General features: G+C 44.1%; 1 protein-coding gene across 9 annotated transcripts in view; it reads right to left on the bottom strand.

Moving 5' to 3' along the window:
* Window positions 1–26,831, bottom strand: part of LOC124113965 (high affinity cGMP-specific 3',5'-cyclic phosphodiesterase 9A-like) — a 131,225-nt gene that overhangs the window by 20,967 nt on the left and 83,427 nt on the right. For 2 of the 9 annotated variants that reach the window (XM_048398611.1, XM_048398619.1), the window contains exons 6-13: window positions 25,349–25,419; window positions 22,202–22,313; window positions 17,858–17,918; window positions 15,345–15,419; window positions 11,159–11,245; window positions 9,371–9,558; window positions 5,275–5,431; window positions 4,636–4,752 (exon numbers count right to left, since the gene is read on the bottom strand). In XM_048398611.1, coding sequence (XP_048254568.1) covers window positions 4,636–4,752; window positions 5,275–5,431; window positions 9,371–9,558; window positions 11,159–11,245; window positions 15,345–15,419; window positions 17,858–17,918; window positions 22,202–22,313; window positions 25,349–25,419 — 868 coding nt within the window. Of the gene's footprint in view, window positions 1–4,635; window positions 4,753–5,274; window positions 5,432–9,370; window positions 9,559–11,158; window positions 11,246–15,344; window positions 15,420–17,857; window positions 17,919–19,344; window positions 19,403–22,201; window positions 22,314–25,348; window positions 25,420–26,831 lie in introns of all 9 variants that reach the window. The other 7 variants (XM_048398612.1, XM_048398615.1, XM_048398613.1 and 4 more) reach the window with 7 other exon arrangements.

Genomic DNA, 26,831 nt, shown 5'->3' with positions numbered 1-26,831 from the left:
TTAAGAGGGAAAGAATCGTTCTCGATAATAGACGGGGAGATTTACACAGACATGCGTCAGTCATAAAACAGCTTTATGTCGACTTGGGAAACTTTCATAATTACAGCGATGCGATGTATGAAGACGTTGTGTGACGCGGTACCGGGCGCCAGAGAGATGTTTGCGCTTCGCAGAGCTGATGGTAACGAACGTGGTCCTGAGAAATTCAAGTGAGTGAGTCGGGTTTAACGCCGCTTTTAACAGTATTCAAGTTATATCGCGGCGTTTCGGCTTAATGTTGGAGGAAAGCCCGAAGTGATGCAGGTCTCAGACGTTTACCACTTTGGTGAAACCCACGAGCACGGGTATGGTGCTGACAAACCTAGAAACATAATCGGGGTGAACCGGGATTCGAACCCACAATCATAGGTTTCTGGCGTGCCCAAGGGACGCGATCCTGCACAGCGAATCGCGGCGCCTTAGACGACTTGGCCAACCGTGCCCCCTGCGAAATTCAAGAACTATGTCACGTAATTTTGATGTAACAGTCTGATTGGATGCAATGTGGGATGCAATTATGTCTGATGCAAAAACGTATACACCCATGTTTGATGGTGGCTAAAAATGAAACAAACAAGAAACGGTTATTCCATGATGATGTATTTGATACGGGTATCGTAGCTGTGTTTTGGAGCCTTAGGTGACTGGGTTGTCCCCTGAATCGTTCCTAGAAGATGAGCAGAATGCGCGGTGTTAACATATATTTTTACTCAAAAACTAAACTAAATTTCAAAAGAAACATATACCACACACCTTTTGAGGAACATATACTACAAAGCTTTTTGAGGACCATATACTACAAAGCTTTTAGAGACTTATGTATAACAGGGGTGGGTTGATAGTGGGATGGGGGTTGGGTAGTGCGCGGGGTAGGGTTTGAGAGGTTGAGGGTTAGGTGATGATTGTGTGAAGGGGTGTTGGAACGGATCCCGATACAAATCCCGAAAAGTCTTCACGAATTCAAGCAAGAGTCGAGAATAAAACGACGTCATGTTATTGTTAATATGTGTTGCTAAATGTTCCGTTTTTTCCCTTGGGGCGTTTGTGAACAAAACGTTTTTGTTGTTGTTGTTGTTGGTGTTGTTTTTGTTGTTGTTGTTTTTTGTGTGTGTTTTTTGTTGTTGTTTTTTTGTTTGTTTGTCTTTTTTTTTTTTTTGGGGGGGGGGGGGGGGGGGGGACGCCCAACGCCGGTACAGTGTTTAGAAATCAACCACATTTAGAAGCCACCTGTCTCTACATTCATGAGGGGAAACAGTGCTTGAGAGAGTGAGTGAGTGAGTAATTCCGGTCACTGTGCCCCGCAAGCTTACCGTGGTACATCGGAGGTTGAAATCCGATCGATGAGACAAACAATTCATACATTATTTAAGAGGGAAACCGCATCGATAATCCCATGTTTCCGCTTCAATTAATCTCATTTACAATACTAGTTCTCAATTAACTAAAGGGTTGGATGTGATTTCCCATTTCAAGACCACACATTTACTTCACTAATATCCATTGGTATTTCTGAATGGTGACCTTTGAAGCACATTAGCTGTTAACACATATAGATCCACGCTACTTATGTGTGAAAGGCTGGCGCTGTGATGGAGTGCCCTTGTTGCTGCTAATGGACGGTGGCGTAGTAAGTGGACATTGTACTGGGTGAAGGTATCTACAGAACAAAACCGTCCCTGCGTTAACATGGGCCTTTTTAATTGTAACTTTAACACGGGCAGTCTTTAGTTTCCTCATTGTTCCCGTCATCATCATCATCATCATCATCATCATCATTATCATCATCGTCATCATCATCATCATCATCATCATCACCACCATCTTCGCAATGTCTATTATTTTCTCGTATTTTAAATTTTATTGTAAACAATATAATTTTCTATTATTTTCTCGTTATGGAAATTATTTTTTCGAAATTTCGATTGTTTTCTTGAAAAAGCGAGTCTTTCTCGTTATTTCACATTTTCAAAAATAAATAAATAATTGAAATAACGAGAAAAATACCAAACTTTTCGATTTACAAAAGATGATATTATTCTCCCAAAGTGGCACCAGTGACTCAAATTCTTTTAAAAACGGCGTTAAACACGCAAATCCCATGCACCATCCATCAAAAGCGAGTGATTATGGTTAAGACACCTTTCAGCAATAATCGGACAATACCAGCGGCACCGGCGGTACCAGAAATGGGCTTCACACATTGTACCCATGAAGTAAACAGAGCCCGGGACTTCGGTGACCGCTTTAACCACAAGCCACCATCATTAAAAAGGTAAAACATATACGCAAATATTTGACCCCTATTCCACAAAGATAAGGTGAAAACTTGACCCACATTCCATATGAGTAAGGTGAAGATTTGAACCCTATGCCACGTGAGTAAGGTGAAGATTTGACAGGTATGCCACAAGAGTAAGGTAAAGATTTGACCCGTATTCAACAACAAGAGAGTGAACTTTTTACCTGTATTCCACAACAATAAGGCAAATATTGGAACCCTATTCCACAACAATTGAGGGAATTTTTTACCTGTATTCCACAACAATAAGGCAAATATTGGACCCGTATGCAATAACAATAAAGTGAATATTTGACCTGTATTCCACAACAATAAGGCAAATATTGGACCCCTATTCCACAACAATAGAGTGAATTCTTGATCCACATTCCACATGAGTAAGGTGAAGATTTGTCCCGTATGCCACATGAGTAAGGTGAAGATTTGACCCGTATTCCACAACAATAGAGTGAAATTTTTACCTGTATTCCACAACAATAAGGCAAATATTGGACCCGTATTCCACAACAATAAAGTGAATATTTGACCCGTATTCCACAACAATATGGCGAATATCCATCAAAAGCGAGTGATTATGGTTAACACACCTTTCAGCAAGGCAACCCAATCACCGCCACAGCCGCCATCATTAAAAAGGTAAAATATATACGCAAATATTTGACCCCTATTCCACAACAATAAAGTGAATACTTGATACACATTCCAGAAGAGTAAGGTGAAGATTTGACCCGTATGCTGCAACAATAAAGTGAATATTTGACCCGTATTCCACAAGAGTAAGGTGAAGATTTGACCCGTATGCCGCTAGAATAAAGTGAATATTTGACCCGTATTCCACAACAATAAAGTGAATATTTGACCCGTATTCCACAAGAGTAAGGAGGAGATTTGACCCGTATGCCGCAAGAATAAAGTGAATATTTGACCCGTATTCCACATAAATAAAGTGAATACTTGATCCACATTCCACAAGAGTAAGGTGAATATTTGACCCGTATTCCACAACAATAAAGTGAATATTTCAACCGTATTCCACAAGAGTAAGTTAAAGATTTGACCCGTATGCCGCAAGAATAAAGTGAATATTTGACCCATATTCCACAACAATAAAGTGAATATTTGACCCGTATTCCACAAGAGTAAGGTGAAAATTTGACCCGTATGCCGCAAGAATAAAGTGAATATTTGACCCGTATTCCACAACAATAAAGTGAATATTTCAACCGTATTCCACAAGAGTAAGGTGAAAATTTGACCCGTATGCCGCAAGAATAAAGTGAATATTTGACCCGTATTCCACAACAATAAAGTGAATATTTCAACCGTATTCCACAAGAGTAAGGTGAAAATTTGACCCGTATGCCGCAAGAATAAAGTGAATATTTGACCCGTATTCCACAACAATAAAGTGAATATTTCAACCGTATTCCACAAGAGTAAGGTGAAAATTTGACCCGTATGCCGCAAGAATAAAGTGAATATTTGACCCGTTTTCCACAACAATAAAGTGAATATTTCAACCGTATTCCACAAGAGTAAGGTGAAAATTTGACCCGTATGCCGCAAGAATAAAGTGAATATTTGACCCGTTTTCCACAACAATAAAGTGAATATTTCAACCGTATTCCACAAGAGTAAGGTGAAAATTTGACCCGTATGCCGCAAGAATAAAGTGAATATTTGACCCGTTTTCCACAACAATAAAGTGTATATTTCAACCGTATTCCACAAGAGTAAGGTGAAAATTTGACCCGTATGCCGCAAGAATAAAGTGAATATTGGACCCGTATTCCACAACAATAAAGTGAATATTTGACCCGTTTTCCACAAGAGTTAGGTGAAGATTTGACCCGTATGCCGCAAGAATAAAGTGAATATTTAACCCGTATTCCACAACAATAAAGTGAATATTTCACCCGTATTCCACGACAATAAAGTGAATATTTCACCCGTATTCCACAACAATAAAGTGAATATTTCACCCGTATTCCACGACAATAAAGTGAATATTTCACCCGTATTCCACAACAATAAAGTGAATATTTCACCCGTATTCAAAACAATAAAGTGAATATTTCACCCGTATTCAAAACAATAAAGTGAATATTTCACCCGTATTCAAAACAATAAAGTGAATATTTCACCCGTATTCCGCAACAAGATGATTGTTTATCCTGATGCCCGAATGAGGTGAATAGTGGTTCCTAGTCGTCTTCACTGTCGCGAGGGCATGCGTGCGCGTGTGTGTATGCGTGAGTGCGTGCATGTGTATGCGTGTGTTTTGGTAGCAGACCTACCGTGTCAAGGTTATCCTTCTGCTTGTAGTCGAACCCTTGCGCCAGCTTCTCCTTGAAGCTCTCCATTATCTCTGCGTGTCGCGCCATGTCTGTTGCCAGAATGAGCATCGTGATTCCCTGTTGGATGTACATTGAATATTAAAGGCGAGTTGTGTGTTTCCGATCAAAGGATATAAAGGCGAGTTGTGTGTTTCAGATCAAAGGAATAAAGGCGCGTTGTGTGTTTCAAATCAAAGGATATAAAGGCGAGTTGTGTGTTTCCGATCAAAGGATATAAAGGCGAGTTGTGTGTTTCAAATCAAAGGAATAAAGGCGCGTTGTGGTGTGTTTCAAATCAAAGGATATAAAGGCGAGTTGTGTGTTTCAAATCAAAGGATATAAAGGCGAGTTGTGTGTTTCCGATCAAAGGAATAAAGGCGATATGTGCGTTTCAAATCAAAGGAATAAAGGCGCGTTGTGTGTTTCCGGTCAAAGGATATAAAGGCGAGTTGTGTGTTTCAAATCAAAGTATCATAATGCAAGTTATGGGTTGGAGATTTAAGGTTATAAAGGCGACTTGGATGTGCCAGATTTAATGATATGAAGGTGACTTTCTAATGTGTTTGAGATTAAAAGGTATGAAGGTCCTTCGTCACATACCGCCCGTATCCTCTTAAACGTGTCCTTGTCCACATTAGCGAAGATGTTACACTCTGGGTTGGAGAGTATCTGGAAGGCGACGGCACAGTGATGGTTCTCAAGGGGGGAGATATCATTGTATCTGATGGCCAATTCGGTACGGGCGTTGATTTGATATCTGCAGCAGGGCACAAACATTCATAAACACATATATATATTTCATACCCCCAGAAGCAAGCACATCCCGATTTCGATACTTTTCTGGTTACACATTAACGACATACGAAACTGGGATGTAAAAGCAACCATCAATATCCCTCGGGTGTCTGACGTCAGATACGAAACTAGTGCATTTACAACACAAAAAAAGCCACGAGCGAATGCGCAACTAACGAGTGTCCTCTTTTAGACCAGCTTTGCTTATCGTGACGTTAGCCTGACATAGTTCTAAGTATAATTTAGAGAATAACCAACGAATTACAGATGATCTGTCCCGTGTGATTGTATAGCGGATTGTATAGGGACAGATCACCCGTAATGCTGAGTTGCGAACAGGTTATTCTATATATTACTCTATAGGAAAACTTCACTGAAGGCATCCATTGTTCGGATGACGTAATGTAATCGATTTGTGACGTCATAAACAATGAGTGTAGCCATGTCACATTTTTCTCAATAATGAAGCCGGTGACGTTATATGGCTTCAATTGACCAATCAGTATTGATATTCGTAAAATGCACATGGAAATACCCGTAGGCTATCACATACGATCTTTCTAGCCTTATAGGTAATGGAGTAAAATGAGTGCTTTGTTTGATCCTTTGTGGAAAATTGCGACATTTAAAATTGTTGGTGTAGCAAAGAACTATATTTGCTTTATTCTGTTAGCTCACATTTGGTCTGGGACACTGGTACGGCCCTAACGGATCAATAACAGGTCTCTGATCACTTACATATATACTCGTTTCCAAATAGCAATCTGTTACGTAACTGTTTTTAGTGCTACTTTCAAGGCCCTTTCGCGATGTTATCGTGCCACTTTCGCGCCGCTTTCGTGATGCAATCGTGGACCGCCTCCGTGGTCAAGTGGTAAAGCGTCCGCCCGGGGAGCGGAAGGTCCGGGGTTCGATCCCCGGCCGCGTCATACCAAAAGACGTTAAAAGATGGTACTTGTTGTTACCCTGCCTGGCGCTCGGCATTAAGGGGCTAAAACAAGGACTGGTCGGCTCGGAGTCAGTATACTGTGTCTGAGTGGGGTATTCATGTTAAACTGCGGCATGGTATCTCAGTGAGCTAGCACTATAAATCGGCATGAGTCCGGACTAGTACAAGCAGCCACACACACACAAACACATACACGTACATGCAGGTCGCTATATAAGTGCATTAATCTTTGACGCGACGTTAAACCTAATTTCACCTCACCCCACCTGATACAATCGTGACACGAGCGATATCATTTCTCGACACAGGGAAAGGAACTTATGAAACGCAGTGTATATTATACATATAAAAAACAGACCAATAAAGCAACACTTTCCAGACAGTTTCGCAACACATTCGCGTCATTATCGCGAGACTAAAGCGAGACGCTCTCGATAACATTTCGCAGGGGAAAGTGTATATGATACAAACAACAACAGACAGTGTAAAATTGCATTTGATTAACAATGTGGCCATCTACAAGACTTCCGTTGTGATATGTGTCCAGGACAGGACAGGAGACCGCCTCCGTGGTCTAGTGGTAGAGCGTCCGCCCGGAGAGCGGAAGGTCCAGGGTTCGATCTCGGGCCGCGTCATACAAAAAGACGTTAAAAGATTGTACTTGTTGTTACCCTGTCTGGCACTCGGCATTAAGGGGCTAAAACAAGGACTGGTCGGCTCGGAGTCAGTATACTGTGTCTGAGTGGGGTATTCATGTTAAACTGCGGCATGGTATCTCAGTGAGCTAGCACTATAAATCGGCATGAGTCCGGACTAGTACAAGCAGCCACACACACACAAACACATACACGTACATGCAGGTCGCTATATAAGTGCAATAATCTTTGACGCGACGTTAAACCTAATTTCACCTCACCCCACCTGATACAATCGTGACACGAGCGATATCATTTCTCGACACAGGGAAAGGAACTTATGAAACGCAGTGTATATTATACATATAAAAAACAGACCAATAAAGCAACACTTTCCAGACAGTTTCGCAACACATTCGCGTCATTATCGCGAGACTAAAGCGAGACGCTCGCGATAACATTTCGCAGGGGAAAGTGTATATGATACAAACAACAACAGACAGTGTAAAATTGCATTTGATTAACAATGTGGCCATCTACAAGACTTCCGTTGTGATATGTGTCCAGGACAGGACAGGAGACCGCCTCCGTGGTCTAGTGGTAGAGCGTCCGCCCGGAGAGCGGAAGGTCCAGGGTTCGATCTCGGGCCGCGTCATACAAAAAGACGTTAAAAGATTGTACTTGTTGTTACCCTGTCTGGCACTCGGCATTAAGGGGCTAAAACAAGGACTGGTCGGCTCGGAGTCAGTATACTGTGTCTGAGTGGGGTATTCATGTTAAACTGCGGCATGGTATCTCAGTGAGCTAGCACTATAAATCGGCATCACTCCGGACTAGTACAAGCAGCCACACACACACATACACGTGCATGCACGTCGCTATATAAGTGCAATAATCTTGGACGCGACGTTAAACCCAATTTCACCTCACCTCACCTTTGACAGGAGTAGGAAAGGGTTTTGTTTGTCAACCAGCCGAACTAGTGGCGATAACAAAATCCGCATGCTGATGCTCTCAAAGACTTGACAAAGTCTGCGGATAAATGTCAGGCACTCTAATCTCTCAGACAATATGTCAGCTAGCCCTGGGTCGTGTGGAACAGACGGTTTGGGGGTTCACGTGTTCTTGATTCCAAGACCATAGTTTTATGTTGCAGAAATTTCGGAGAGTAGACGGAAGCCAGAGGCTATCGCAGTTCTAATGTTTCAGACTGTTGATATAATGGCGAAACGGGCAATGTGGTGATGGTAGGGAGGGTGTTTTTGTTGTTTTGTTTTTTTTTGGGGGGGGGGGGGGGGGATTTTGTTTGCACAACCATTGTGGCCCAACTCGAGTATTTACAGACGGCTGTCATACAGGTGGAATATTGCTGAGTGCGGCGTTAAACAACAAACAAACAAACACTATCTTACTATCTTTGGCTTCTCTGGATTTTCTACACGTACCCTGACTGGTAGTTATTGCACTCGTGTCGGTGAAAAAGTGGAATTGGGAGCCACGAGTTACTTTTGGTCTGCGAGCCCTTGGGTACCGATCGATTCTTCACTAGCGGCGTTACACAGGAAACAAAACAAAAACTATCCCTAGCACTGCCTATTGTGACTACTAAGGTACGAGCTGTAGGTGTTCCGGGTTAGAGTGAGTGAGTGAGTTGGGTTTAACGCCGCTTTTAACAGCATTCAAGTTATATCACGGCGTGTAAGTTTAATGTTGGAGGAAAGCCCGAAGTGATGCAGGTCTCAGACGTTTATTTTGATGAAACCCACAAGCATGGGTATGGTACTGACAAACCTATATATATAATCGGGGCGAACTGGGGTTCTGGCGTGCCCAAGGTTCCGGAGAAGATTCCAGGCACAGTCGATTCCAAATATTGTATACCCTTTTTTTCACCTGTTTCATTTTTGACGAGTCTACATATTTTGACAATCGTATGTCATGAAATGTTTATTTTTCATTGAGAAAATATTGTAACACGTGAAAAACTGCGAGTTCGTTTACAAAAAAAAGAAAAAAAGTCCGATCTCTCGCGTTCGGCACTGGGGTCATACTGCGCCGTAGGGTAGCCTAGCGGTTCAAGCGTTCGCTCGTAACGGGTCACCCGGGTTCGATTCCGACATGGGTACAATGTGTGAAGCCCATTTCTGGTGTCCCCCGCCGTGATATTGCTGGAATATTGCTAAAAGCGGCGTAAAATACAACTCCCTCTGTCTGATAATGTCTCTGAATTTATAAGCGTTTATTTCGCTGCAGCCAAGCTTGATGGATAGTGCATCCACACATCTGTACAATAACAGTTACATAAAGTTGTACTCACGTGTTGTTGTATCCGGGGTGGTCTAAATCGTGGCAAACTGCGGCGGTGAGGAGGATGCCCAGATCTTCCCTGGCCATGTGATCCCACAATCGGCACAGCTGTATCATCCCGTACATCATCTGAGATACGCAGAAGCAGTGGCGGAAGTTGTGGAAGGGGTTGTTCCGATAGTTCTCTTGTACGCACAGCTGAAAGAACAGACATTCAGATATAGTCGGATAAAGTCGGATTGTATCGGCATCAGTCGGAGTTATATTCCTATAGTTCTGTACGCACAGCTGAAAGAACAGACATTCAGATATAGTCGGATAAAGTCGGATTGTATCGGCATCAGTCGGAGTTATATTCCGATAGTTCTGTACACACAGCTGAAAGAACAGACATTCAGATATAGTCGGATAAAGTCGGATTGTATCGGCATCAGTCGGAGTTATATTCCGATAGTTATGTACACACAGCTGAAAGAACAGACATTCAGATATAGTCGGATAAAGTCGGATTGTTTCGGGATCAGTCGGAGTTATATTCCTATAGTTATGTACACACAGCTGAAAGAACAGACATTCAGATATAGTCGGATAAAGTCGGATTGTTTCGGGATTAGTCGGAATTTTTCCCGATAGTTGTGTACACACAGCTGAAAGAACAGACATTCAGATATAGTCGGATAAAGTCAGTTGGAACAGGCTCAGTGCAATCAACCGATGTTGGGCGTCTTCGTGAGCAGAAAACGGCCTTGTTGAAAAAACACTGCGTTGAGTTAGACTTCTTTCCAAGCCATTATGCAATTCATACTGACCCGAGTTTCCCTGCGTTTCCCACTAATATGTCGGATCAGGGTAACATATGAGAAAGAATCCAGTCTCTAACCTCTAAACGAATCGAAATGCATCGTAACAGTTCGAGATTTTTCTTTTTCCCCCTAGAAATTTCATTACATTTTGCAATTGCTTCAGGATGTAATGTATTAAAGCTTGGATGTTTGGCTTTTTTTGTTTTTTGTTTTTCCTTTACCAATTCCCCCAAGAAAATAAATAAATGGCATGTTGTCTTTATATCGGTATCAGATGTTCACCATTCAGTCAGTCAAACAAGCTCGGTGTGTCAGGTAAATGAGAACGCCGCGGTCTCCGCTGATCTTTCTTTTCCTGCTTTGCGGTTTCTGAGTCTGTATCCGTGTCTGTATCTGTACCCGTGTCTGTGTCTGTACCTGTACCTGTACCCGTGTCTGTACCTATATCTGTACCCGTGTCTGTGTCTGTACCTGTACCCGTGTCTGTACCTGTATCTGTACCCGTGTCTGTGTCTGTACCTGTACCCGTGTCTGTACATGTATCTGTACCCGTGTCTGTGTCTGTACCTGTACCCGTGTCTGTACCTGTATCTGTACCCGTGTCTGTGTCTGTACCTGTACATGTATCTGTACCCGTGTCTGTGTCTGTATCTGTACCCGTGTCTGTACCTGTATCTGTACCCGTGTCTGTGTCTGTACCTGTACCCGTGTCTGTACCTGTATCTGTACCCGTGTCTGTGTCTGTACCTGTACCCGTGTCTGTACCTGTATCTGTACCCGTGTCTGTGTCTGTACCTGTACCCGTGTCTGTGTCTATATATGTACCTGTGTCTGTACCTGTGTCTGTGTCTGTGTCTGTACCCGTGTCTGTGTCTGTACCCGTGTCTGTGTCTGCACCCGTGTCTGTGTCTGTACCCGTGTCTGTGTCTGTACCCGTGTCTGTGTCTGTACCCGTGTCTGTCCCCGTGCTATGTATCTGCGTTGAGTCTACTCACCAGCCATCTCTTCAGAGTAATCGGGTTAATGCTGAACTCCTTCACCAGGCCCAGCTCGTGGTACATATGTTCCAGCAGACTCAGCATCTGTACATCAAAGTAACACATCTATATCACCCAGCATCTGTACAACACAGTATCACATGTATAACATCCACACTGTAACAAGCAGCATCTGTACAACACCCACCACCCACACTGTAACACCCAGCATCTGTGCAACACCCACCACCCACAGTGTAACACCCAGCATCTGTACAACACCCACCACCCACACTGTAACACCCAGCATCTGTAAAACACCCACACTGTAACGTCCAGCATCTGTACAACACCCACCACCCACACTGTAACACCCAGCATCTGTACAACAAAGTATCAAATGTACAACACCAACACTGTAACACCCAGCATCTGTACAACACCCACACTGTAACACCCAGCATCTGTACAACACCCACCACCCACACTGTAACACCCATCATCTGTACAACACCCACACTGTAACACCCAGCATCTGTACAACACCCAACACCCACACTGTAACACCCAGCATCTGTAAAACACCCACCACCCACACTGTAACACCCAGCTTCTGTACAACACCCACCACCCACACTGTAACACGCAGCATCTGTACAACACCCACCACCAACACTGTAACACCTAGCATCTGTACAACACCCACCACCCACACTGTAACACGCAGCATCTGTACAACACCCACCACCCACACTGTAACACGCAGCATCTGTGCAACACCCACCACCCACACTGTAACACGCAGCATCTGTACAACACCCACACTGAAACACCCAGCATCTGTACAACATCAACCACCCACACTGTAACACCCAGCATCTGTACAACACCAACAATGTAACACCCAGCATCTGTACAAAACCCAACACCCACACTGTAACACCCAGCATCTGTACAACACCCACCACCCGCACTGTAACACCCAGCATCTGTACAACACCCACACTGTAACACCCAGCATCTGTACAAAACCAACCGCTCACACTGTAACACCCAGCATCTGTACAACACCCACAATGTAACACCCAGCATCTGTACAACACCCAACACCCACACTGTAACACCCAGCATCTGTACAACATCCACACTGTAACACCCAGCATCTGTACAACACCCACACTGTAACACCCAGCATCTGTATTACACCCAACACCCACACTGTAACACCCAGCATCTGTACAACACCCACACTGTAACACCCAGCATCTGTACAACACACATCCACACCGTAACACCCAGCCTCTGTACAACACCCACACTGTAACACCCAGCATCTGTAGAACAACCACCACCCACACTGTAACACCCAGCATATGTACAACACCCACCACCCGCACTGTAAAAACACCCAGCATCTGTTCAACACAGTATCACATGTACAACACCGACACTGTAACACCCAGCATCTGTACAACACCCACACTGTAACACCCAGCATCTGTACAAAATCAACCACCCACACTGTAACACCCAGCATCTGTACAACACCCACAATGTAACACCCAGCATCTGTACAACACCCAACACCCACACTGTAACACCCAGCATCTGTACAACATCCACACTGTAACACCCAGCATCTGTACAACACCCACACTGTAACACCCAGCATCTGTACAACACCCAACACCCGCACTGTAACACCCAGCATGTGTACAACACCCACCACCCAAACTGTAAGACGCAGCATCTGAACAACACCCACCACCCACACTGTAACACGCGACATCTGTACAACACCCACCACCCACACTGTAACACGCAGCATCTGTACAACACCCACCACCCACACTGTGACACCCAGCATCTGTACAACACCCACCATCGAAACTGTAACACCCAGCATCTGTACAACACCTACCACCTACACTGTAACACCCAGCATCTGTACAACACCCACCACCCAAACTGTAACACCAAGCATCTGTACAACACCCACCACCAACACTGTAACACACAGCAACTGTGCAACACCCACCACCAACACTGTAACACCCAGCATCTGTACAACACCCACCATCCACACTGTAACACACAGTATCTGTGCAACACCCACCACCCACACTGTAACAAGCAGCATCTGTACAACACCCACCACCAACACTGTAACACCCAGCATATGTACAACACCCAACACCCACACTGTAACACGCAGCATCTGTACAACAACCAACACCCACACTGTAACACCCAGCATCTGTACAACACCCAACACCTACACTGTAACACCCAGCATCTGTACAACACCCATCACCCAAACTGTAACACCAAGCATCTGTACAACACCCACCACCAACACTGTAACACACAGCAACTGTACAACACCCACTACCACACTGTAACACGCAGCATCTGTACAACACCCAACGCCCACACTGTAACACGCAGCATCTGTGCAACACCCACCACCCACACTGTAACACCCAGCATCTATACAACACCCACCACCCACACTGTAACACACAGTATCTGTGCAACACCCACCACCCACACTGTAACACGCAGCATCTGTATAACACCCACCACCCACACTGTAACACGCAGGATCTGTACAACACCCACCACCCAAACTGTAACACCAAGCATCTGTACAACACCCACCACCCTCACTGTAACACCCAGCATCTGTACAACACCCACCACCCACACTGTAACACCCAGCATCTGTGCAACACCCACCACCCGCACTGTAACACCCAGCATCTGTACAACACCCACCATCCACACTGTAACACACAGTATCTGTGCAACACCCACCACCCACACTGTAACAAGCAGCATCTGTACAACACCCACCACCAACACTGTAACACCCAGCATATGTACAACACCCAACACCCACACTGTAACACGCAGCATCTGTACAACAACCAACACCCACACTGTAACACCCAGCATCTGTACAACACCCAACACCTACACTGTAACACCCAGCATCTGTACAACACCCATCACCCAAACTGTAACACCAAGCATCTGTACAACACCCACCACCAACACTGTAACACACAGCAACTGTACAACACCCACTACCACACTGTAACACGCAGCATCTGTACAACACCCAACGCCCACACTGTAACACGCAGCATCTGTGCAACACCCACCACCCACACTGTAACACCCAGCATCTATACAACACCCACCACCCACACTGTAACACACAGTATCTGTGCAACACCCACCACCCACACTGTAACACGCAGCATCTGTATAACACCCACCACCCACACTGTAACACGCAGGATCTGTACAACACCCACCACCCAAACTGTAACACCAAGCATCTGTACAACACCCACCACCCTCACTGTAACACCCAGCATCTGTACAACACCCACCACCCACACTGTAACACCCAGCATCTGTGCAACACCCACCACCCGCACTGTAACACCCAGCATCTGTACAACACCCACCACCCACACTGTAACACGCAGCATCTGTACAACACCCACCACCCACACTGTAACACGCAGCATCTGTACAACACCCACACTGTAACACCCAGCATCTGTACAACACCAACCACTCACACTGTAACACCTAGCATCTGTACAACACCCACCACCCACACTGTAACACCCAGCATCTGTACAACACCCACCACCCACACTGTAACACCTAGCATCTGTACAACACCCACCACCACACTGTAATACCCAGCATCTGTACAACATCCACACCGTAACACCCAGCATCTGTATAACACCCACACTGTAACACCCAACATATGTACAACACCCACACTGTAACACCCAGCATCTGCACAACACCCACCACCCGCACTGTAACACCCAGCATCTGTACAACGCCCAACACCCACACTGTAACACGCAGCATCTGTACAACACCCACACTGTAACACCCAGCATCTGTACAACACCCACCACCCACACTGTAACACCCAGCATCTGTACAACACCCACTACCCAGCATCATACGTCAATAAACGGCACCAATGTACACATTGGCAATCTGGCACCAAGCACCCTATGAAGGGTCTTCTTTCAGGTCGCAGGTAGTCATCAGTGCGATTGCAATGGGTGTAAGTTATTCAAATACAATCAGTGAATTACATGTGAATTATATAATAATAATTGAATCAGGAAACTGAAGGAAAACAAGTTATACTGTCCCTTACTTCGTTAGGCTCCCAGTGCCACATGTCGAAGGTCGGCTGTTTCAGGTAATCCACTGTCTCTTGGGAAAGCGTGTACTGAGAACAAAGGTCAAACAGGCCGTGACAATAATAGTCTTGGTTAAATGTTCACGCTTGTTGTACTCTTTGCATATTTAAAGAGGAACACATCTCTACGTTAAAGGCTGGGACTGTCTAATTCCAAAAACAATCCACACAAAAGATGCGGTTACGACACAAACAAGCTGGCCAAGATAAATATCCGCCATTGAGACACGTTTCTGACATTAAGATGACTTCAGTCTGAAGGATTCAGTTATGTGATGTTTAAATCCTCAACTTTTATTTCTTTTATCTCAAAGGCTCGAAATCAATGTATATAAATTTAGACTCTTCATTTTTGTATTTATGTTCTTGATAAGGGTTCGGTAGGATGAGTAAAAATACATTTCAAATTGTCTATTCCTTTTGTCATTTGTATTGAATTTGACAGGAAAGTGAATTATGTTATAGCGGTTACATGGGAATATAGCCACACGCGCGCTGTGATGAAACTATTAACATTATTTGAACAAACATGTACTGGTATTAAGCGTGTATACCCATTGTTTGTGTCACGAGTGAGTGAGTGAGTGAGTTGGGTTTAACGCCGCTTTTAACAGTATTCCAGTTATATCACGGCGTGTCAACTTAATGTGGGAGGAATGCCCGAAGTGATGTAGGTCTCAGACGTTTACCACTTCGGTGAAACCCACGAGCACGGTGTGGTGCTGACGAACCTAGAAACATAATCAGGGCGAATCGGGATTCGAACCCACAATCATAGGTTTCTGGCGTGCCTAAGGGACACAACTGTGCACAGCGAATCGCGGCGCCTTAGACGACTGGGCCACCCGTGCCCCCTAAACGGACAAATTAGACGTACTCAACGGTGCTACAGAGTTCTGTAATTCAGAAGAAAGCCTAATCTCTGAAGAGCCATTAGAAATGTAATGCATTTGAGGATGGCATTATCCCACATCTTTATTACTTGTAGAGATGGCCATAAAATGAGTTATGTTCCCGAGGTCAAGCACGGTCAGCCATTCTTGGGAACTCATCAGTGACAGAAATGATCTCTCTATTTTGACTTGAACCACATGTTCCCCTGTTTTGTTCAAGTGAACAACTGACGTTCCTTTTAATGGATATTTTAAACAGAAAGTCAGATGTTTACTGCAATTTCTAGTCTATCACACTGTGACATTTCTATAAGTTCATGATTATTTAATTCGAACAATGGTATTGTCAGGGGTTAGAAATCATGATCATAGTTTTCTAAAGTGCCTAAGGGACGCACCACAGTGTATTTATTGATGTGCCTTTGACCACTGGGCAACCAATCGCCACTGGGCATCCAATCGCTAGAATTAATAGTTTCGACGGACATATATGACAAAGATATCAAGGATATAAACAAACAACTTGGATTAAACTCGATAAAACACTCCACGAGGTAATAGGGATATTCTACACATGCAATCCGGCGTCCTTCACCTTTTCCTGGCTTCAAAACTGTTTGGTTTCCCTGCACCAAACAGTTTAAAGAATGTACACGTGGGAACTCAAAATGGAATTCTCACAGAAATAGTACACACTCACAACTACAGTTAAACTTTCAACACGAGAGGTTTGTGAAAACTCCATTTTGAATCACGTGACGCGTGGGGTAGACTGATATCCTACTTCTGCTGAGTTACTATGGCAACTGCAACTTCGATAAAAACACCACACCAAAACTACAAAAAAACAGCCTCATCAGTGCGACTGGGCATATATACTGAAGAAAAGAAATTAAGGATCATGAATATCTTAGGGATATTTCTTTTATGAAATTGTGAAGTCAGGCTTCACTACAAAAATATTAGTGATTCCTAACTTTATAAGTATATTTCAAAGAGGTAGCACAATTTGAAAAACAACCTTTGTTTGCATTACATGAATACATGCGTAATTAAGAGTTTCAACACAATTTTGAAATTAGCTTCAAAACAGAGATCGACAGATGGATCACTTTGACCCAATTTGCTTCAGTGAGTGAGTTGGGTTTAACGCCGCTTTTAACAGTATTCCAGTTATATCACGGCGTGTCAGCTTAATGTGGGAGGAAAGCCCGACGTGCTGCAGGTCTCAGACGTTTACCACTTCGGTGAAACCCACGAGCACGGGTATGGTGCTGACAAACCTAGAAACATAATCGGGGCGAACCGGGATTCGAACCCACAATCATAGGTTTCTGGCGTGCCCAAGGGACGCAACTCTGCACAGCGAATCGCGTCGCCTTAGACGACTGGGCCACCCGTGCCCCCCAATTTGCTTCAGAATAAAAAAAGCACTGCGTGACATTTGCGCATATATTAGAGCATACAAAATAGAGTATAGAGCGGTTTATCCATGCACTGAAGATAGGGTACCAGTCTTTGAGTGCCATCGCTTGGCAGCGGAAAAGGCGCGGATGTTGTCACCTATTTCGTTACCTTCTCATACATCGGAGGCGATTTGGCTCTGGACAAGTTCTTGTCTGTCGGAGGCACCTCGCTGGGAAGAACAGAGTCACTCAAAAATACAGTCGTACGGTGCGTTCGGGATAACCGCTCGAGAAATGTGGAAGCGATCTACGCAAGCAGTTTGAGTCATCTAACTATGTTTAAATTTCTAAATATATATTGGTTCATGTTTGCGAATCTTCAGTATGTTCAAGTGGAAATTTAGATGACTCAAATTGGATGGACAGATCGCCACAACCCAACCGCTTTGGTTTCCTAGCCAGGAGAACGGGATCGCCAGAATACGACCACATGGTGGACTTTCGGGACAGGGGCATTTTTGTTTGGGCCGTGCCGAATCCCTTGATATGATTCTAACAGGATAAAACAAACGTGCAGGGTCAAGAAGACACGCGCCGTGCCAGACCAGGCGTGTAATCTTCATCAACCGTTCAGTGAATCAAGAAAACGCCCGTGAAAGTAGCATCAAAACTTAAACCTTGACTGCTTATGCAGACTGTTACACTGGACGAAAAGGTGCTCTTTCCAATCTTTCCAAAGTTTCCAAAGTTAGTGATTGCTATACGAAAATGTCACATTTCAACACGACGAAAGAAGATTATTTTTACAAGCTTGGAAATGTTGTTGAAATGTTTGCAAAGTTGTTGAAATGTTTGCAAAGTTGTGGAACGTTATGAAGAGGTGACAGTGCAAAGATAGTATAAATGTGTTTACAGTCGTTTATTTTACTTTTTAAAATTCTGGACAAACCGGTCTGGAAATGTTTGGAAAGTTGTGGAAATATTTGGAAAGTTGTTGAAATGTTTGCAAACGTGTGAAAAATTATGAAGAGGTGACAGTGCAAAGATAGTATAAATGTGTTTACAGTCGTGTATTTTACTTTTTAAAATTCTGGACAAACCGGTCTGGAAATGTTTGGAAAGTTGTTGAAATGTTTGGAAAGTTGTTGAAATGTTTGGAAAGTTGTTGAAATGTTTGCAAAGTTATGGCAAGTTTTGAAGAAGTAACGTTGTTTTTGGAAAGATAGTATAAATGTGTTCACAGTCGTGTATTTTACGTTTAAAAATTCTTGAAAAATCGGTCTTTCCTCTCATGGAGATCGGGAAAGGTCAGTCTCATGATTTGGAAATATTGCATTTTCGTCTGGTGTTACTTGTTTAATCGGTACTTTCAGTGGTGGCGTGTTCTTGTTCACAGCGTGACTCAGCAGCCATGTTCGGAGTCAAACCTCTCAATGCCATGATAAGTATATTTTTTGATATTTTTATTTTATATTCGAGATCCCATTAAACTAAATCTCAATGTAATGTATTTTGTAAACATTACAATACAAATGATATGACTGGTAAAGCGAATGATTCTATGAACATGGCTGCTATAGACCGGAAGTTACATCTCATGACACGTGACAAATCGAGCATCCGTGATTGGCTAGTGTCGACAGGGACCTTGATTACCTTCGGGTATGTGGGTACATCTCTCTTCAAGCTGATTTTCTTTTCGTCGCTCAAAGAACTATAAAAATGATCGTGATTGTTATGGTAGGGGCACGGCCTGGTGGGAGTCGCGTGCAACGTGAAAAAATAAGAAAGGAAACTAAACCACAGACAGACAGACTAAAAGGGCCGGTGGATGGAACAGTGACAATTCTAATGAAATGGACCTTAAGACGGTTACAGAAGGGTTAATTAAGCTAGGGTAAATTAAGTTGCAATCCAAACAAGTATAATTTTCATATAGCGTGACACCTCCTTAGTCCGAACCAAGTAAATCCGGAAACACCATATTACAGACAGTCACCGTTGGAACATCCGAGCGATTTCAGAAAAAAACGACGCAGTCCGGATTTACTGGATTCCACTGTGCACGATATAAAGAATATGTGTTGCCAAAATACGCAAACATTAATGAATATTCAGTATTGGATTGAATACATTTTTACCAGTTTGGAATGAACTATACGAAGAGCGCTTTACTTTTACTGGACACAATGGCCTCATGTTTCAGTAGTCAAAACTTCGATTCTATCCTAAATAATTGCCTCATGTTTCAGTGGTCAAAACTTCGATTCTATCCTAAATAATGGCCTCGAGGTTCAGTGGTCAAAACTTCGATTCTATCCTAAATAATGGCCTCGAGGTTCAGTGGTCAAAACTTCGATTCTATCCTAAATAATGGCCTTATGTTATAGTAGTCAAAACTTCGATTCTATCCTAAATAATGGCCTCATGTTTCAGTGGTCCAAACTTCGATTCTATCCTAAAGAATGGCCACATGTTTCAGTGGTCAAAACTTCGATTCTATCCTAAATAATGGCCTCATGTTTCAGTAGTCAAAACTTCGATTCTATCCTAAATAATGGCCACATGTTTCAGTAGTCAAAACTTCGATTCTATCCTAAAGAATGGCCACATGTTTCAGTGGTCAAAACTTCGATTCTATCCTAAATAATGGCCTCATGTTTCAGTGGTCCAAACTTCGATTCTATCCTAAATAATGCCCTCATGTTTCAGTGGTCCAAACTTCGATTCTATCCTAAAGAATGCCCTCATGTTTCAGTGGTCCAAACTTCGATTCTATCCTAAAGAATGGCCACATGTTTCAGTGGTCCAAACTTCGATTCTATCCTAAATAATGCCCTCATGTTTCAGTGGTCCAAACTTCGATTCTATCCTAAAGAATGCCCTCATGTTTCAGTGGTCCAAACTTCGATTCTATCCTAAAGAATGGCCACATGTTTCAGTGGTCCAAACTTCGATTCTATCCTAAATAATGCCCTCATGTTTCAGTGGTCCAAACTTCGATTCTATCCTAAATAATGCCCTCATGTTTCAGTGGTCCAAACTTCGATTCTATCCTAAAGAATGGCCACATGTTTCAGTAGTCCAAACTTCGATTCTATCCTAAATAATGGCCTCATGTTTCAGTAGTCAAAACTTCGATTCTATCCTAAATAATGGCCTCATGTTTCAGTAGTCAAAACTTCAATTCTATCCTAAATAATGGCCTCATGTTTCAGTGGTCAAAACTTCGATTCTATCCTAAATAATGGCCTCATGTTTCAGTGGTCAAAACTTCAATTCTATCCTAAATAATGGCCTCATGTTTCAGTGGTCAAAACTTCGATTCTATCCTAAATAATGGCCTCATGTTTCAGTAGTCAAAACTTCGATTCTATCCTAAATAATGGCCTCATGTTTCAGTAGTCAAAACTTCGATTCTATCCTAAATAATGGCCTCATGTTTCAGTAGTCAAAACTTCAATTCTATCCTAAATAATGGCCTCATGTTTCAGTGGTCAAAACTTCGATTCTGTCCTAAATAATGGCCTCTTTGGTTGGTTGTTTCAACGCCCCGAGACTTAATGTCGTCGAATTTGGTATTTGGTCGAAATGTTCTGTGTTCATGAAATCCAAAACTATACTGAGGGGCAAAAGAAAGTATACATCCATGTTTGATGGCGGCTAAAAACGAGACAAACAAGAAATGATTATTCGATGGGGGTGTTTTTTATACGGATATCATAGTTGTGTTTTACACGTTGCAGTGTTTCGGAGACTGTTTTGAGTCTAGTAATATTTTGATAAAGTTTGTAATGTTTGGGTCAAATCTAATTTTCAAGTGAATACTTTTTGTTTTGCCCAACAGTTTACAAGAACTGCAACGATACGTTCCAAATCGTCTCCAGTCCTATAACGGCACTTGTAACAAATCATATGAAGAGAGTGAATAGTGTTTTAGGCCGCTTTAAGTAGTATTTCAGTTACAACGGGGCGTCTAAGCCTAATTTGAGAAGAAAGCCCAAAGTGACGCAAGTCTTAAACGTTCACCACTCGTGAAACTTATGAGGGAAAGGTATGGTGCTAAAAAACCAGGAATCATGATCGGGGCGAATTTAGGATTTGCACCCACAATCAGCGGATCCTGACATAATAAAGGGACGCAATGCCAGACAGAGAACTCCGCGGCCCTGCTCATGCTCTCGGCTATATCATATCATGAAACTCCGTACAGCTTCTAACAAAAGTCACATCCAATGCCAATACAGGCTTAATAGTGAGTGAGTGAGTTTGGTTTTACACCGCTTTTAGCAATATTCCAGCAATATCACGGCGGGGGACACCAGAAATGGGCTTCACACATTGAACCCATGTCGGGAATCGAACCCGGGTCTTCGGCGTTACGAGCGAACGCTTTAACCACTAGGCTTAATACGTTGCTCGTGTTATGAACATTGGAGTTGCGTATCAAGTTACTATTGATTAGACGGACACTGTTGTCCATCAGGGCAGAGCCAGGCAGGACGCGGCCTACCTCATTTTGTTCAAGTCAACATACTTCTTCTGTGCGTTCCAAATCTGATCCTTGATGTCGGAGATGTCCCGCTTGCACTTCTCAATCTCCACGGCTTTAAGTCCCTCCACTACTTAGAACAAGAGATGTTACAGTAAACAATCCACGGCTCAAAGCCCACTCCATTATAACACATCCCCATAACACCGCGCACACACACCCGCCAAACATCCCCATAACACCGCGCACACACACCCGCCAAACATTCCCATAACACCGCGCACACACACTCGCCAAACATCCCCATAACAAAAGCACACACCCCCGCCAAACATCCCCATAACACCGCACACACACACCCGTCAAACCCCCATAACACAGCTACACACACTCGCCATACCCCCCATAACACCTCTACACACATCCGTAAAACCACCATAACACAGCACACACACACCCGTCAAACCCCCATAACACAGCTACACACACGTCCGCCCTACCCCCATAACACCCCTACACACACATCCGCCAAACCCCCATAACACCGCTACACACATACCCGCCCAGCACCCATAGCACCCCTACACACATCCGCCAAACCCCCATAACACCTCTACACACACACCCGCCAAACCCCCATAACACCCCTACACATACACCCGCCAAACACCCATAACATCCCTACACACACCTCTACACACACACCCGCCAAACACCCATAACACCGCTACACACATACTCGCCAAACACCCATAACACCCCTACACACACACCCGCCAAACACCCACAACACCCCTACACACACACTCGCCAAACACCCATAACACCCCTACACACACACCCGCCAAACACCCATAACACCCCTACACACACACTCGCCAAACACCCATAACACCCCTACACACACTCTCGCCAAACACCCATAACACACCTACACACACACTCGCCAAACCCTCATAACACCTTTACACACACACCCGCCAAACCCCCCATAACACCTCTACACACACCTCTACACACACACCCGCCAAACCCCCCATAACACCTCTACACACACCTCTACACACACATCCGCCAAACTCGCCAAACACACATTACACCCCTACACACACACTCGCCAAACCCCCATAACACACCTACACACACACTCGCCAAACCCCCATAACACCTCTATACACACACCCGCCAAACCCCCCATAACACCTCGACACACACCTCTACACACACACCCGCCAAACCCCCATCAGACACCCCACACATCCCCGACAAACCCCAATAACACCCCTACACACACACTCGCCAAACCCCCAAAACCCCTACACCCCACCCCCCCCCCCCCCCCCGCCTAACCCCTTAACTCCCCTACACACACACTCGCTCCATCCCAATAACTCCCCTACACATAATTCCATGTCTCATCCCCACAAAACACCCCTTCATGAAAATATACAGCTCCCTACATTACGCAGATCAAGAGAGTGTTTCCATCTTAACGAGACCCTTACCCAGGGAACACAATCACGGCTCACAGCCTAACTCCCCCTTCCCACCGATACACAAGACGCCAATACCTACTTTACACTTAGAACAAGAGACGTTTGAATACATTGTAACATCTTAGCGTCTTAGAATATTAACATGGTGACCTAGACCTGGAAAGAACAAGTATGCCTCGTGTTTCACGGAGGTACAAGCGTGCCCCATGGTACACGGAGGTACAAGAATGCCCCGTGTTTCACGGAGGTACAAGCATGCCCCGTGTTTCACAGAGGTACAAGCATGCCCCGTGTTTCACGGAGGTACAAGAATGCCCCGTGTTTCACAGAGGTACAAGTATGCCCCGTGTTTCAAGGAGGTACAAGGATACCCCGTGTTTCACGGAGGTACAAGTATGCCTCGTGTTTCAAGGAGGTACAAGGATACCCCGTGTTTCAAGGAGGTACAAGGATACCCCGTGTTTCAAGGAGGTACAAGGATACCCCGTGTTTCAAGGAGGTACAAGTATGCCCAGAGTTTCAAGGAGGTACAAGTATGCCTCGTGTTTCAAGGAGGTACAAGTATGCCTCGTGTTTCACGGAGGTACAAGCATACCCCGTGTTTCACGGAGGTACAAGGATACCCCGTGTTTCACGGAGGTACAAGCATGCCCCGTGTTTCAAGGAGGTACAAGTATGCCTCGTGTTTCAAGGAGGTACAAGTATGCCCCGTGTTTCACGGATGGTACAAGTATGCCCCGTGTTTCACGGAGGTACAAGCATGCCCCGTGTTTCACGGAGGTACAAGCATGCCTCGTGTTTCACGGAGGTACAAGCATGCCCCGTGTTTCACGGATGTACAAGAATGCCCCGTGTTTCACAGAGGTACAAGTATGTCCCGTGTTTCAAGGAGGTACAAGGATACCCCGTGTTTCACGGAGGTACAAGTATGCCTCGTGTTTCAATGAGGTACAAGGATACCCCGTGTTTCAAGGAGGTACAAGGATACCCCGTGTTTCAAGGAGGTACAAGGATACCCCGTGTTTCAAGGAGGTACAAGTATGCCCAGAGTTTCAAGGAGGTACAAGTATGCCTCGTGTTTCAAGGAGGTACAAGTATGCCTCGTGTTTCACGGAGGTACAAGCATACCCCGTGTTTCACGGAGGTACAAGGATACCCCGTGTTTCACGGAGGTACAAGCATGCCCCGTGTTTCAAGGAGGTACAAGTATGCCTCGTGTTTCAAGGAGGTACAAGTATGCCTCGTGTTTCACGGATGGTACAAGTATGCCCCGTGTTTCACGGAGGTACAAGCATGCCCCGTGTTTCAAGGAGGTACAAGCATGCCTCGTGTTGCACGGAGGTACAAGCATGCCCCGTGTTTCACGGATGTACAAGTATGCCCCGTGTTTTACAGAGGTACAAGTATGCCCCGTGTTTCACAGAGGTACAAGCATGCCCCGTGTTTCACGGAGGTACAAGCATGCCTCGTGTTTCACGGAGGTACAAGCATACCCCGTGTTTCACTGAGGTACAAGTATGCCCCGTGTTTTACGGAGGTACAAGCATACCTCTTGTTATACGTTCTGTACTGCGGAAACATGGGGTCGTTTCTAGAGCGAGGCGACAATTCGTCGAGATAACCGGTCGAGATAACGAAAATCGAGGAAAATTTGTTATTCGAATGTACATACTTTCCATGCGTTTCTCGATGACGTTGAGTCGCTGGTTTAGCTCCGTCTTCAGCTCCTCCATCCGGAAGACCCTGCAAGGTCAAGGACATACTCAGATTCCAATCTCCATCTTCAGAAATGACAATTAGACGGAATTGCTTTTATTTTTTCTATTTTTTTCTATTTAGCATTTAGTCTTGACGGAAGAAAGCTGATAAAATAACAATAAAATCAGCGTAAACAAGGATGCAGACTCTTTTCTTGCTGTCGATAAAAGAAACTTTTTAAAGATATGTATTTAGTCTAAGAGAAATGACTTTTATTTGTACCCTCCTCCAGCAAATAAGCTCTTTATATCTCATATCAACAATGAAATTTATCTTTTAAAGATTTATCTTTTTGAGGTATGTTGGACATGATATGGTTGGTTGGTTGCTTTGTTGTTTTACGCCGCATTCTGCAATATTGCAGCTATATGAATGCGGTCTGTAAAAAAATCGAGTCTGGACCAGACAATCCAGTGATTGATATCATGAACATCGATCCACGCAATTGGGATCGATGACATGCATAAACCAAGTCAGCGAGCCTGACCACCCGGTCCCGTTAGTCGCCTCTTACAAGCATAGTCGCCTTTTACGGCGAGCATGGGTTGCTGAAGACCTATTCTACCCCGGAATCTTCACGGGTCGACATAATGTGGGACAGCTCTAGCACAGTTACGAGTGAGTGAGTGAGTTGGATTTAACGCCGCTTTTAACGGGTGGTCCAGTCGTCTAAGCCATTACGCTGACACGCCGCGATATAACTGGAATAGTTATATCGCGGCGTGTCAGCTTAATGGCTTAGACGACTGGACCATCCGTGCCCCCAACAGTTACGATGTATCTCGCATAAATGATTTAACTTGGCAGACATAGGTACCTACCCAGAAACGTGGGATTCTTCCGCGTCCCAAAACGATTTTTTATCATGTTTGTAATATTTTATCTACATCTCCTAAAAAAAGACTTCATCGTGTTCAAAGTTTAGACAAACGCTTCTTAAAAGCAGTCAGTGAGTTTGGTTTTATGCCGCTTTTAGCAATATTCAAGCAATATCACTGCGGGGGACACCAGATATGGGCTTCACACATTGTACCCATGTCGGGAATCGAACCCGGGTCTTTGGCGTGACGAATGAACGCTTTAACTACTTTTTTGGAGTATAAAATACCACTCTTTGGGGCTTGGAATCTAATTCTCAGTTTATCAACCACTTCGAAAATCAAGATTACAAAATACCTAATAGAATTATACTTTGGCGGGGGATTAGAATAGTTTGTTTTTTAGGATACATGCAAAAGTGTTTCATAGATAGAATTTGGATCAAACGTTCAAAACGGGTTTCGAAGTTTGATTTTTTTAAAACGTGTATATGCTCCTAAACAAATGGCCTCATTGTTGTGTTAGATTCGCAGATGCAACGGTTGATGTATTGATGCAGTATTGACGCACGCACGCAC

Source organism: Haliotis rufescens, unplaced genomic scaffold (genome assembly GCF_023055435.1).
Source record: "Haliotis rufescens isolate VD_foot unplaced genomic scaffold, xgHalRufe1.0.p SCAF_18, whole genome shotgun sequence".
NCBI lineage: Eukaryota > Metazoa > Mollusca > Gastropoda > Lepetellida > Haliotidae > Haliotis > Haliotis rufescens.
Note: the sequence above shows the minus strand (reverse complement) of the source record. Positions and strands in the feature narration are given on the sequence as shown.